General features: G+C 40.2%; 1 protein-coding gene across 7 annotated transcripts in view; it reads right to left on the bottom strand.

Annotated features, from left to right (window-relative positions):
• Positions 1-905: 905 nt before the first annotated feature.
• The window catches only part of EML4 (EMAP like 4), a 149529-nt gene continuing 135680 nt past the window's right edge, over positions 906-14754 (bottom strand). For all 7 annotated transcript variants that reach the window (XM_042051457.1, XM_042051458.1, XM_042051455.1 and 4 more), the window contains 5 exons: positions 14136-14233; positions 10033-10120; positions 8672-8770; positions 4221-4351; positions 906-3744 (listed from right to left, as the gene is read on the bottom strand). In XM_042051457.1, the coding sequence (XP_041907391.1) occupies positions 3280-3744; positions 4221-4351; positions 8672-8770; positions 10033-10120; positions 14136-14233 (881 nt within the window). In that variant the 3' untranslated portion in view covers positions 906-3279. The remainder of the gene's footprint in view (positions 3745-4220; positions 4352-8671; positions 8771-10032; positions 10121-14135; positions 14234-14754) is intronic.

Genomic DNA, 14754 nt, shown 5'->3' with positions numbered 1-14754 from the left:
TCTTCAGGAAGACTCCTGCCTTACTGAGAATTCCAGGAGAAGAGGGAGAAAAAGCATCGAGCTGGAGAGAAAGGGAGCGGAGCGTACAAAAGCACAGCACTGCACAGCTACAGGCGTGCTGAGAACAGCACAGCAAGACCTTAGGACATCTGCTTGTTGCTCATGGTAGAACATTCTCCTGGCATCAGCATTCTCCTGACAGTTTGGTGAAAAAGAAGAGCCAAGGCTTCCAGACAGACTCAGGGTAGCAAGGATGGTTTTGTTTGCCTTTCCTTTAAGTGAGGATAAACAGGAGGTATTTGTCTATCTTGCAGGTTTCTTCCTTCTGTACCTCACCCCTCTCTTTTGTGAAGGACAGAAACCAGATGCAAGAAATGCAAATGATGCAATGCTTTTGAAAAGACAGAATCTCTCACAAGGAATACATTCAGCATATTGTGACCTTCTGCATCTGCAGCTCAACAGAGACTATGAGGAACGGGGAAACATTGTGGCATTTAATACATTATGGCCAAAATAAGCTTGTACTTCCCTCATGACTTCCAGAAGAAAGCTTCTGGGCAGAACCCTGGAAGGCAGACTGCACTTTGCAGCAGGACAAAAACCTATTTGCAACACTCTGCCATCATCAATTAGCTACAGAAGGATAATGCCAGTAAGCTGTTCATTGAAAATGGAAAGGGGAAACGTCATAGAATTTTTGAGACATAAACAAGAGTAATATTCAGGTCTGCCAACACATTCACGATGCTGAGTTAACTTAATTTTAGACAGCTTGGGAGGTTATCAAAAAGCACACGTTGAGAAAGTTCCTTCAAAATCACAGACCCAGACAGCAACTGTGATGACAGAATCCATTTTATGTGCAGAAGAAACCAAAACAGATATGGAGAAAGACACTGCAATATTTTATTTTGATTATTTTATTTTTTTTAATCTTCAAAGTTTTCTGCCTTGAGACAGGAATGCATGATAGATAGAAATGGCTCAAACATCTTCACATGAAACACTCTTAATCATAATTCATTCACAATTATTTTTCTAAAACATCTACAGTTACATAATCCCACCCATTTCCATCCATTATCACAGATTTAATTATTTGTTAAACAGTAGTTGCCAGCAATTGAAAGCTGTAAGGCTTTTTGCATATTAGTAGAGTCTTCTGAACTACACAAGAATATCACAACTCTAACTCTCACTTACATGGCAACCCCAGGTGATAGATGTTCCAAAGAGAAATGTGTCGCTTATGTGGAGTTCATAAAAATGACAGAGAGCTCTCTGTGCCTCGTTAGCTCTACTATCCTCTCTCCTTTACTAAGATTATTTTCTAAACCTACAGCATATTCCTCATTTGTAACCAAGAACTTTGATGAGCTGATGAACTTTATCTTCCACTGCTGCTATTTGGCAAATTTGCAAGTCAGGCATACTAGAGCTCTCCAGTAAAACTCTTTGTACAGAGCACAGTTTAAACAGATGGGTTGCTTGGAATCCATATCTCCCTCCATCTGAAGGGAACTACTTTGAGGTTCTCTGGAACTGTTGTAAACAAGAGGATATTTTTTTTCTATATATATATGTGTGTGTATATATATATTTATATATTTTATATATAAATGTTCTAAATGTCCTTTGGGAGTCCATTTATTTTTGTCTTTCCAAATGATGACTAAATACCTGATCTGTAGCATTTCTCCTGAGAAGATACTAGTAAGGGAATGACAGTTTTGATGCACTTTGGAATGGCACAATCACGTAAACGCTTGCACAATTAAGACTTATGAACTCATCCAAAGTTTCTAAACATGATATTCTAACTAAGAACTAAAATACCAGCACAATGCAGCAAGTTAAAAAAGAAAATTCTATGTAATCAAAATATAAACAAGTACATAGGAAATGGATATCTGCCAGTAAATCTATATCTTTTTTAAAGTAGGAAATGTATGCACTTAAGAAAAAATGTAGCTATCTGACAAGCTTCGTAAAAAAAGTACTTTCCAAATGCATAACAAATGCCAAGATATCCCGTAACTGGCCAGGTATAGCCACATGAGAGCTGCATGGCTTAGAGCAACCTGGGCAGGGGTGGGGTGGGGTGGAAATCAAATCACAAAAACAATAGATCAGCAAGTCTAGGGAAAACAAAAAAATCACATCATCATCATCTAAATTACTGTATGCTTATATCACAACTGCTAAAGGAGACGGGAAAAAACAGAAAGTAAAGATTGCAGTTTAATGATTCTTAAGAATTACCTCTAAAAATTCAGAAGAAAAAAATTATCAACTTACTAATTCTAAGCACCAATTTAATAATTTAAGTTAACTGTATTTATATTTTTCATACTAGGGATGGAGCAAGTTCTGCTTGAAGGCTTAAAGTTTAACTCTGGAGCCCATCTGACTTCTGTGTTCTTGTCATGCTTCCTCTGCTGTTCACATCAAAGTCACTGTACAGATTCTCTCAAGTTTCCAACTCTCTAGGCAAGCAATTCTTTGAAGAGACAATTATGTCCTACAGTTTAAGTCAACTTTCAGGTCATGAAAAGTGAAACACCAGTATTTGGTTAGTCTGCTACTAAAGAGTCTGTGAAAATGGAATAGCCGACACCGTTCCTCGACAGGATTTGCCTTAGAACTAGCAGCACCCAGGGCAGACCAACTTTGAACACATCCAGACTCCAGGAGGAATTAGTAGTGTTAGAAAATTGCATATGTGTTAGATCAAGAAGGCATCGCCATACATGTGGCATTGTTACATTACTTTTCCTCTATTTTTCTCAAGAAAAAACAAAGGAAAACAGCCCTACAAAGAGCTTTTTGGTTGGTTTTTTCATTCTGTTTGTCTTTGCACCTGGAAAAAGCAGCACAGTGCTTCCCAGCTGGAACAGCTCAGCGTTCCCCATGAGCTCAGTTCTTCTAGAAAGCACTTTCACATAGTTAAGGTGGTCTACTTCAGCTAATTCTCAGAGCTAACCTTTTTTCCAGTATGTATTTCATGCCACTTCCTGACAGCAATTTCAGAACTGAAATCGAAATGGATCTATGGTAATGTCCACTACTAACTGCGACCAGATCTTGCTACAGACCATCAAGCCAGGCCCTTGGGATGGTTCCACACATTGAACTGAAGCTCAGACTAAAAATCTCACTGAAACTCAAAATCTGGAGTGGTCATGAATCTCAGCTACTCTTCCCTATTTGAACCCTCGCCCTTGTAATGAAAGCACGCACACCAAGGGAAAAGAACAACCGCCTGAGCTGGGAGCATTAAGACACCGGTGAGTTATCCTGCTGCTCTTCCGTGAGCGTGGACTCGCTGTGCTCCTCGCTCAGCTCGTTGGAGGGCTCCTCGTAGCTCGGCTCGGCGGGATCCAGACTGCTCCCCTCGCTGTGCTCCTCGCTGTGCTCCTCGCTGGCCTCCGCAGACTGCTCCAAGTTGCTTTCCAAGGAAGCCGGAGAGCTGCCAGTTACGCTTTCATTTTGGTTCATTTCGTTAAAAGGCTGTGGGAGGTGTGCAGGAGACTGCACAGCGTTTTCACTGGCAGGGATGGGCACTTTGGTGACACCAATATCCAGGACAATGTCATTTGGTGGCAGAGTTACCTTCTCCACAAGTTTCCACTGAATTATACTCATGTCTTTCCCTCCAGTTGAAATCAAGTGACCGTCGCTGTGAGTGAAGCTGACATTTGTCACATGACTACTGTGAGCACTGTATTTGTGACTCGGGGCCTATTGAAAACAAGCAGAAAGATAAATCACATGTTGACTAGAAGAGATCCACGATACGGAAATTTAAAACTACTAATACTATTGCTTAGCCCTTCCAAGAGAGATCTTAGCTCACAAAAGAGTAAAGAATTATATTTATATTAGATTTTTCACCACAATACTTCCTCTCCTCTTTGCAACTTGGAACAGATTTAGATCTTTATAGAGAAAGTAATGGACTTAACACTAAGGCCAGCAGAGACAAAGCATCAGGCCTCCTCTCCAGAATTTAAGGATAACTATTGACACTTCACTGTTAGGTATATTGTTTTATATTTATATTGTTTTACACTTTCTATTTTATATGTAAAATTAATGGGGGTTCTTGGATATAAAAGGAGTATTTGCCTGCCAGGTTCCAAAAACAATTGTGCTGGAAGCATGGAAAGCTTCAGGCAGTGTAAACAAGCACCTGGACTAGACTGATCTAGACTTACCTTTGGCTTGGAACAGGGATACTGAAAGAGATGGACCTTACAAAAATCATCAGCAACTGCTATCACTTTTCGGTTATGGGATCTGACAAGGGCGTTTATGTCTGTCCCATCTGATCCTTCAGGCCAAACTCCTAGAAAGGAGTACAGCAGATATTCAGTAATGGTGGTTTTGGAAACAAATCAACGGGTAATTCATGAACAAAAATAAAACCTATAAAGCTGTGAGAAAAGGCAAGATGAACAAAAGGTAAGACAGAAATTCTGCTAGAAAATGGAATTAAATGCATTAAATGTCATTAATATTTTGTTAGTCTAATGCTGCTTCCCCCACCTTGTTCTCCCAAATCCTGAGTTTCAGCCAGGATAATATCTTGAGCTTAAGATATGTTTCCTGTTCAAAACCTCAGTCTTGTTTAAACCTTATCTTTAGATTAAGTTTGCTGCTTAAACTGGTAACTCTTGATACTGTCATTCATGCACAGACATTTTAAAAGCAGCAGTGATGCTGAAGCATGGGACAAACTCAGGTACTGCACATTATGGTTCTACTGGTTTCTTCTCTGGTTTAATTCATTTCACTTCTTATATTTTAAATCTTAGCATTTGTGTAACTCAAAGAAGACAACTGATTGATGATACTCTGCAAAGAAACCCAGCCCATGCAAGTTTCATAGATGTAAGTGTTGTCAAGTGCTTAAGTACAATTCAGTCTGGTTTTAAATCAAAAGAATGACACAGATACGTCTAGACAAAAGAATAACAATGTTTGCTAGATGAAAAACACTGATCAAATTTGGGATAGGGGAGACTCTTAACAAAATTTTTTTAATAAAACATAAAGACCTTAGAGAGTCCCATAACAAAACAGACAATTCACATCTGGAAGGAAAGCTGAACAAAAGGTAAGCAAGGGATTTTAAGATATTAATTTATGCCAAAGGTACCATGTTTTTAAGCTCAGACTTGGGTTTCTGATTAGGTCTAGGAGTTAGGAGGAGTTTTCCCCTCTCATTTTTCACCCCCGCCCTTAAAAACCCAATCGACCAAGAGGGATGTTGAGTATCAGATATGAAAATATCTTTTTCCTCCCTTACAGCCACTGACTTCAGTAAAATAAAAACCATATGCTGTCTACTGTTTTATACAGCACAAAAAGCCAGCTCAGAATTGCCTTATCTTCTTGTTTTTAAGCAAAATGGCAAATAGCATTTAACCTTAAAGCTGTTTTTTCCCATTCTTCAGTGGGTGGAGTAAGAACTTTATTTTCTCTGAAGAATAACAAAGGCAAAATTGTTGTTAAACTTGTTACAACGCCAGTAAGATGCACTGTCAGTAATTTACTACATAAAGATTTGAAGTGCTAAGGAAAGTATTCAGAAACATTTTAGTGTTCTCACATCAGTGAAATTAAAGTGAAAAAGATACACTATTTAAGAATTTTCAAGTAGTTCAACATGAATGAATTTTACCTTTCCTCATTCATTCTATATATGAAGTACTGTCATCATGTGGGAGTAATAAATGCCTGACGTTTCAGCTACCACCTTAGGCAGACTCTGACAAAGAACTATGCAATTTCCTCTTATTTTTAATTTCCTCTTCTTTTTAATTTAAGATTAAAAGGACTAATATTCAAGATTGAAGCTTTTATTAAGCATCTTTTATGTTCACAAAGTCCTTTAGCAGCTCCAAAGGTAAGGCAACCTTTTGTCATGACAGCAGGATTTGCTTTCAACGCATCAGGCAAACAAGAAAAAAATCCAAGACATTAATATGGCTGAGTCTTGAGTTCTTAATATAACTGCAAAAATTCTTAATAACTGTAAAAATAACAAAACCCCAAAAATAATAGGACTTTATTATAAGGCATGAAAGCAGCACTTCAATTTTAATAAATTCTGCTAGACAGCAGTAAGCCTCTCAAAAGTATCTGTTCAGACAAAACTGTGGGAAATGTGCAGCAAACCAGAGAGTGACTTCAAGTGTTTGGGGTGCAGAGTGCTGACACTACTGAGCCAATAGTAATAGCAGCTGCCAAAAGGAGGGATGCTATGCTCATCCAAACCACACTCTTCCATCCTCCTCCTTCTGCTGACAACAGCACGATGCCTGGTCCTATGGCATGATACCCACAGAGCTGAATTGTGGAACACATACCCCCCACCAAAGCCCAGATCCCACAAACTTAACCCTCTCTCTTGAATATCAGTGAGCAGCCCCTGGCTTGCCTGGATCCCTGAGCCAGCTGACCTTTGGGTCAAAGCCAGACTAGCTAATACCTGATAGGTTGGCTTAGCTGCACTGTCTGATTTAATGGGAAAATACTTCCCTTTGTCTGAGGCAAAACCGTAATTTTAAGATTCTGCAAAGGGTGTCAGACTAACAGACAGTACAAAATTAGGGTGTGATGAATCTTGGCTAGGAAGTTTAAATATATTCTGTTCTGCCCAGAATACCACTACACTATCAACTTTATCTACTTTATTCCCAGGTCCTCCAGCACACTGAAGATTTTGAGACCAGTTGAGACTAATTAAAAACTTAATTCAGAGTGGTTAAAGTTTGTATTAATCCAAAAGAGAATGCACACAGGATCAGGAAACTTACCCACTTTCTAAAAGCAAAAAGTAAAATGGGTTTTCAAAACAGTGGTTATGGGAGCTGTTCAAGCTCAGCCTGGCCCCAGTCAGTAATAGCAGCTTCTATCTAACAGCTGTTAAAAAGACAAAGCCAGTGGTCTAGATGTGAAACCAAACTCTTTCTGCACTCCCACATCTCACCTTCTCGTGTCAGGAGTAAAGGACACTTCTGGGAAAGCCCAGGGATTCTGCTCTACCACCAAATGTAGTGGTAAAAGTTCAGCTGTAACAGAGTGTGCTACCTCCATGTTTCTGATAGATTTAAGTACTCTGCAAAAGACTGTAAAATGTTTCAGCTCCAAGCCTATTCCAGAAGGAATATGCAGTCCTTACAAAGTGTTTTCCTTGCCCCCATAGAAGTACATCATATTAGCATCAGTTTTGCTTTTCACTTTCTGTGGCATCTCCTGAATCTTCTGATACTCCATTTTAAAAAAGGCTTTTGTGCTGCACTATTATTTCAGTCACAGTAGCAAAGCCAGTGAAGAAATGACTGCTGTGGTCCAATTCCTTGTTAGCCTAGGCTAACGTGAACAGAGCATCAGGAGGATACACCCATCCACCTTCTACTTCACCCAGACACACTGAATAAAAACACCTACAAATACACAGTCTGGTTCACAGTTCTCAGGCTAATGGAAGCCAATATTTTCATCAAACTAGCAATAAGCAACAGTACTCAGCTCCAGAAAGAGCATGCTCATGTTTATTTCTGCTACCTACCAAGCTCCAAAGAACCCAGAAATATTTATGCAGTCTCTCAACTAGCCAGCTTCCTTCTCTGATCCCTTTATTTTTCCTACTCTGTCTCAAATCTTTGGTATCCAAAAAGGAAATCATGTCTGGTTATTAAGCAACAAATGCCCTCCACCCAACCAGTACGCCACACAAGTGTGCCAGTGTTAGCCCTCACACCAACTTCAATCCTTGCCCTTGAACATGCACGAGAGGGGTCAGAAGCTACAGAAAGGATTCACACTTCACTAATTTTCTTCTACCCTACATGTAAACTGGTATACAAAGTTGAACTCCTAGTAGCTGTGAAGAGAAGATTTGTAGACCTAATCCTCACCTCTAAAGGATTTGCTAATTCACTTGCTTTTGGTATTTCCATCAACATGAAGAACAGAGGCAGGTGCCTAATCTCAGTGGTGGAAGAGATGTTCAGCACCCTGCTCACACAACTTCACTGGGAGGCTGAACCTTACTTTTAAACCCCTCACAGAGGGGGTCCTCATTTATGGCCAACAAAGCTGCCTTCAGCAAAAGCAATTTGAACTGTTTTGCCACAGTCTAAAACAGTACTATTAAAACCAGATCTGTCAGCTTTTTAAATTGTGTTTGTACATTTTAAAAATAAACTACTAGGTAAAAATCTGTTTAAAGCATTTTTACGAACAGAGTATATTACTCACCTTTGACTACAGGTATCAAAGTGCTGTCATGATTTTAAGTTATGAACTATAACCTACACTCACGCACTCTTGCTCCTGTCCCCAAACAAGGTAAGCAAAGGAGAATGCACATGTGCCATAAAAGCTTTTTGCTTCAGCTCCTCCAACACTGGTAGCCAAAAATGACTGGGAGAGTCAATCCCCAAACTTCAAGAACTAAACAGAAATCAATTGTACATTGTCTATAGAACACTTGGTGCACTTTATCACAGACAAATATTGTGGTCAGTCACTTTGGTCTGTGATCTCAGCGCCATCCCTTAATAACCATTAACAGTGTACTTCTAATGACAAACTGAAGCAAACAAACACAACAGCATAGCGTTAGTAGCTTAAAAGTAAGTTAAACAGTGCTTACCAAACACCTGGAAGCCTAGCACACAAGTGTACGTTGTCCAATCTATATCCTTACAGTCAGAACGATTCCTGATTAGCTTACAGCCACTTGGAATGTCCCCTATAAAAAAAAAGTGAATGATGAGTTATGCAATGCAAAATTTTATTTACATATGTGCTCTTTGAAGAGATGCTAATGGAGAAAAGAAATGCATCTTAAATCCAACCTGGAATTACATTGTAGGAGCGAAGACAGACCAGCACTCTTTTATCAAACTCCAGATACTTGAAGCTTTACTTGGTTTTTATGAGTCATATTTACTTCTCATTTCCTTCTTCTGATAGCATAACCTCAAAAACACTTCCCTGCAATTTAAGTACTCTGCTACTAACTCTACAAAATGCTTTAATAGAGTCTTTAATATAATAATTTCTTCTTCCTACCAGCTCCACTGATGTGCTAAAATTCAATAAATCATTCAGGAAGCTGTGCTTTTAAAACAGTGAGCAACTACTGCCAGAGAAGCCTTAGAGTACTTTTCAACTTTTAACTAGAAAAGGAAAGGTTGTCTTGCAATACACCAAGCCAGTAACAATGGGTCACGGTTCTTTCCTTCCCTACACATGAAATTATAAGCACCAACACTTCCTTTTGATAGACTGCACTATCTAGATTTGAAACCTAAGTTTTTACAGGCAGAAAAACCATGTTAAGGTGACAGACATTTAAACTGCTGGCTATTCTTGCCTGTACAGGGAAAATACTACAATCCTCTTGGATCTAGTTAAAGCCATAGGAAGACAAGAGTAAAAAAACAATTTAAAAGCAGACTGACATGCACTACTCAGGTTGAACTTCTGGCATAACCACTATGTGTTATATTCATGTTTTCACATATTAAAAAAAGACAAACACAAAAACATTATTACCACTAACTCATTAAACTCATTACTGCTTTTCTTAGTTTCCACCACCACCAGCCAAGACAAAGTTTCAAACAAGAAACCCCAGAAGAGAACTGTGGCACAGGCCCACTGATTTTATTCCCCCAAAATAACTGGTATTGTTGACACTAATTAGACAACTGTATATATTATTTTCAATCTACAGAACTTTTGGCCAACATCAACCCGTAGAGCCACTTGTTCTGTAAATTCTATGCTGTTAAACTGATTTATGACCTTGTAAAGAAGTAAGCTATATTTGGCATTGCCATTAGGTAATACACAGCTCTGAATAACATCAAGATATCAGGTTACACAAGTTCAAATCAGTCCCTTTGTCAGTAAGCATTTTGTACAGTCGTGATCAAACACACTTTTCTAAATACTCTGACAGCTAATACATATTTCTGTTTCCAGTGTACTTAATTTCATACTTACAATATAGTATTTCATAGTCTCCTGAGTTTGACATTATATACTTGTTGTCCGGGGACCAGTCAAGGTGTGTAATATAGCTGGAATGTCCCTGAAGAAGAATACAGTAACATCAGTGTGAAACACTTGATTTTAAAGTGAAGCAGAAGTTGCCCCCACAGATGGGACAGCTAACAGCAAAAAAAAATCACCTTCCCACCAACTCCAGGTCTGCTGCAGTTCACTTGTGCTCCTTTAAAGGCTCCTTACTCACAGTGCCACACTGGCTAACAGCTAAACAAAGGCAGGCTGGGCATCGTGCCTCTGCCACACTCCCTTGTAAATCCCAGCCCTCCTGGACTCCAGAATGATTTACTCCTAGAAGGCATGATGCTAAACTATGGATGGACTCCAGTTTATACCGAAATTAGGAACATAAGACATTGCTGCTAATTGAGAAAAGCAAGGATCAGTTTTAGATCCTAACAAAGAAGTGACAGATAGGACTTTTTTTTTCTCTATCCATTTAAAACAACTTCCATTAAATGCACACTCAGGCAAATAACCCTTGCTCATCCTAAAACCTTAGGATACCTTGGTTAACAACCACCATGCAGAAGTACAAGATCAGGGACTGGTGTTACAAGAATACACTTCAAAGCTTGGTGAAAGTTTCTGCTGTGCTTTTTACACTGCAACATGTTAGCACCGGCTTTGAAAGGTGTCTGTCCTATAGGAACTGGGTCATCTATATTAAGAATTAAAACCCTTTGGTCTAGTTGTTTAGTTATCACCATCAAGAGCACACTGAGGGTTAAACACCCCGCTTTGGTTTTGAGGAAGATGATAAATGCAGCTGGACAGAGTATTTTTTCTGTGCCCAGAAGTTTTTTGAAGGAAGTAAGAGTAATAATAATAGTAATAATCAAGCTATGAAAGGCTCCAGAGAAGCCACAAATTGATAAAAGGTAGACATCATGTGTAGGGAATTAATAAAAGTAATGTCCATGTCACTCTTCCACCCTTCTGTTTCTTCTCACTGCTCCTTTTCCCCTTGCAAGATCATCCATTTTCTCCGCTTCAGTCATTCTGCCAGGCAACCAACTGCCACTTTCTTGACTGACAGGTGTCAATCCACGGCCTTCCCTCAGTGGGCATTATGAACAAGGTGTCCCTCAACCCCCACAGGGTCTCTTGGCCCAGCCTGCAGTAGCCACGCCAGGGCCATGCAGAAGCTCTGCCCTGGCTGCTGTGCCACCCACCATGCCAACTTCTTCCTCAGAGAACTCTAAGAGATCCTGATTGCTTCCAGAATTACATGGAGAAACACACCCCTGTCCCATCTCCCCAGGCCCAGATACTCTGTGAGAGACTGCAAAAACATTTAGGAGAAAAACTGCCCTTTATGATTTGTTTACTTATGAGGTAGCCTCTGCCTCAAGCAGAGGAATTGTGTATTGACATAACTGGTTTGCAGTCAAGGGTGACACGCGTGATACTGACATGCAAACCTGGTATTAAAAAAAAGAAGTGCACAATTGGCTAGGATTTTCCTCTCCCCCCCTTATTTTCCAAGCCTTCCAATTTGCAATCGAACTCCAACATGGAAAAGAATTGGTCAGTCATTTACTAAATCCTGCCAGACATTTGGCAGCTGTTAAAATTCCTGGGGGCGGCAGTGGGGGGAAGGAACAAAGCAATTGCCCAGGGGGCTCCAGGCTGCAAAATCCCTTCAGGCAAGTGATCACCATATGATGAACTGGAACACAACATTGTTATCATATTTTCAGTAGGAGGATCCCGTTTTCTATTAAAATCTTTCTTTGGCAGCTGCCCACCAATAAGGCAACATTTTAGTCTCTCCTTTTCTGTACCTTTATATACAATGAATGCAATTATTCATATTATCACCAGCTAAGAAAACTATCTGACTAAATGGAAACTCTTTCCTCCATTGGCAGTGTTTATCTGCTTCAGACTTCAGTGCTGCGAAGTTCAAAATGCCTACAGCCTCTAGAACAGGCACACTGATCATTTCAGGTTAAATCCAGCGTACCAAGTACTTCAGAGTGGCTGTCTGTGTGGCTTTCACCCCACAGCCCTCTGAGTAAATGCACAGCACTTACTCCTCCTTTGCTAAAGATATCTCTGATGCAAGGCAAACGGAGAGAGCACCAGCTACCGGGAACTGCTGACGTGCTGCAAGTTCAGCCCCAGCCCATACCCTCACACTGCTGACTGCATAGCTGGAGCCCTCAAAAAACAGCTGCACTAGTCAAAATGGTTGTTTTGGCTCATCTGAAGTTCTGATCATAGCCAGCACTATCCCTCACTGTGGAAGCAGGCCCACAGGTCACAGATTTGCCTCTCTAGCAGCAGCAGAATGCCTGGTTGTGACTGAGAGGGGATTTAAACCTAACAGGGGGCATACAGCCCTTATGCACCAGCTAATGATGGTTCAGTAGATAAAATCCTTCTGAAAGAATTCAAATAATGTATTCAAGCTGGAAGAAGCAACCAGAAGTTGACTACCAGGAGGACTGAGTCATACTATCTGGAGGTCACCCGTGAGGCTACTGAATGACAGAATGCCAGAAGGATGCAGTGCCAGGAGAGCGCTCCGGGTCCCGAGCATGGCTGGTTGTCTCCCTGCTTAGCATCAAGCTGGTATGGACCCGCCAGATGCTGGCAGGGAGCACAGGGGAGGCTCAGGGCAAGCAAAATGGGATCACCAGCCTCGCAGTGAGCTCCAGGCAGCTCCACGTGGCTGCCTTCTGCACTGGCTGGGAGGGGCAGGGAGCTCAGCTCTGACACTAATCATGCTGCTGCTTCTGTATTCTACATGCAGTCACTCACACTGAAATGAGAACGATAACAGAAATCTGCTCTGAAGCCTGGACACTTCTGCCTGGGTATAACAATGCTCAGTTCTCCCACACCAGTTTTTACAAACCCCTTTCTTGCCAAGGCAACGGGATAGAGGGACATACAGATGTTGGTTTAAATTGCAATATGCTCTGTCCACATGCATAATAATGATCTTATACGTCTTCAAAAAACTCACAGAGACCTTGAAATACATAGCAAGCTAAATATTATGTACGTTAGGATTAGCTATCTCCAAGTGATTTTATATTCTGTGGTTAAAAAAATGAGTGATGAGGTGAAATGCTGTACTGAGGTGCAGACATCCACTGCCATCCCCACCAGCCCTACTGGGGCCCTGGTCTGAGCTCCCTGTGGGCTCTGCCTTTTCCCCACTGCGTGAGCTCAGGCAGGGATAGGGCAAACCCAGTGCTGCTGCCTGCCCTGGCAGCCCTGTGCCCCCCACAACAGCTGCACACAGGCTGCTCCAACCCCAGTGCTCTAGCAACGTGTGTCACACTTCAAAGGTGAACCTATTCTTATGATATAATTTGCAAATCCCATTAAGTTTCACTTTTTCATTATGTACATATTTCTACTAACCTAAAGAGATGGCTGAACTTAAGGCCAGAATGTTAGATAACTAAACACCTATGGAAAAAAACAGTATGTCTTTTTAGCACTCAGACAACCTCATCCAAGTGTAACAATAACAACAAACTCCATTACCTGTGCTACACTTAGATCTATTTACCCTGGGCCATATCCCTCAAGTTCAAATTTTGTAGTAAGAATTACAACTGAAATCAGTGTATATTTGCAGCCTCCAAGACTACACATTCTAATGGAATTACACCACCCTAATATTATGTTGGTTCAAAAAGTACTTTACCAATAGGAGGAAAATATCCCCAAACAAATGTAGTATTTTCCTTGAACAAGTTGCAGCATATAGGTACAAGGCATTTCTCCAACTTACTGCTAATTTTCCATTTCAGAGAAAAAAGGCAATAGTCTGATAAATTAGTTATGTCTGATGCAAAAGCAATCACTGCACACTAAGAGCTGCAGCACCCATCAGAGACTGAAGTTTAAAATCAATCAAATTCTGAAAAAACCCCTATAAAACATATAACCAAAAGGGAAAAACATCAATCTGGAGAGAGTTTTCACTGCTTAACATCTAAATGTATGTGTAACAGCAAAATGCATGTACATGATGCAATGATCATGTAAATGATTATACATGCTCCAAAACTTACAGTGCATTTTCCATATCTGCTATACTTTCTTCCATTTTCTGTTACTACGTAGAGGTAAATAAAGTTGTCGTGGGATCCAACTGCAAGTAAGGTGCCATCTACAACACAGAATATTTGATATAAATAAATAGAATATTTGCCTTGTGAAGTTTAATTATTTAAGGTTTATTGCTAAGACAACAGTCTCAGTTAAACTACTCCTTATGAATTGTACTGAAGGATTCATAGCTGTTTACACTACGTTGCTTTTCAGCTGTATCTGTTTACTTTGTGGGTATGTGTTTTGGACAAGTTCTTTCACTTCTGCTGTTTTCTAGAATAAGTGTTCAGTGGACAGGATATAAACCCTCAGACTGCACGGGATTTCTGAAAGCTGTTGACAACAGGCAGACTTGAGTTTTACGCATCATAAAAATGCAGAAGAGTATTTACGGATAGCTTAACTTTGGAGGTGTGGACTGCATATAAATCAGCACTAGATGTCTAAAGATGTGGAACATTCAAACATTATAAGCATTTTTCTATTCTACTTTGTCTCCTTTTAAAAAATGTATGTGGACAAGAGCTGCCATAAATTACAATCAAACACCCCTAGTGTCAATGAACATCAGTGATATAA

This window comes from Corvus kubaryi, unplaced genomic scaffold, assembly GCF_017639235.1.
Source record: "Corvus kubaryi isolate FWS band 111438036 unplaced genomic scaffold, C.kubaryi_AGA036_p1.0 76, whole genome shotgun sequence".
In the NCBI taxonomy this organism is placed as follows: domain Eukaryota; kingdom Metazoa; phylum Chordata; class Aves; order Passeriformes; family Corvidae; genus Corvus; species Corvus kubaryi.
This window is presented reverse-complemented; position numbering and strand designations above follow the sequence as displayed.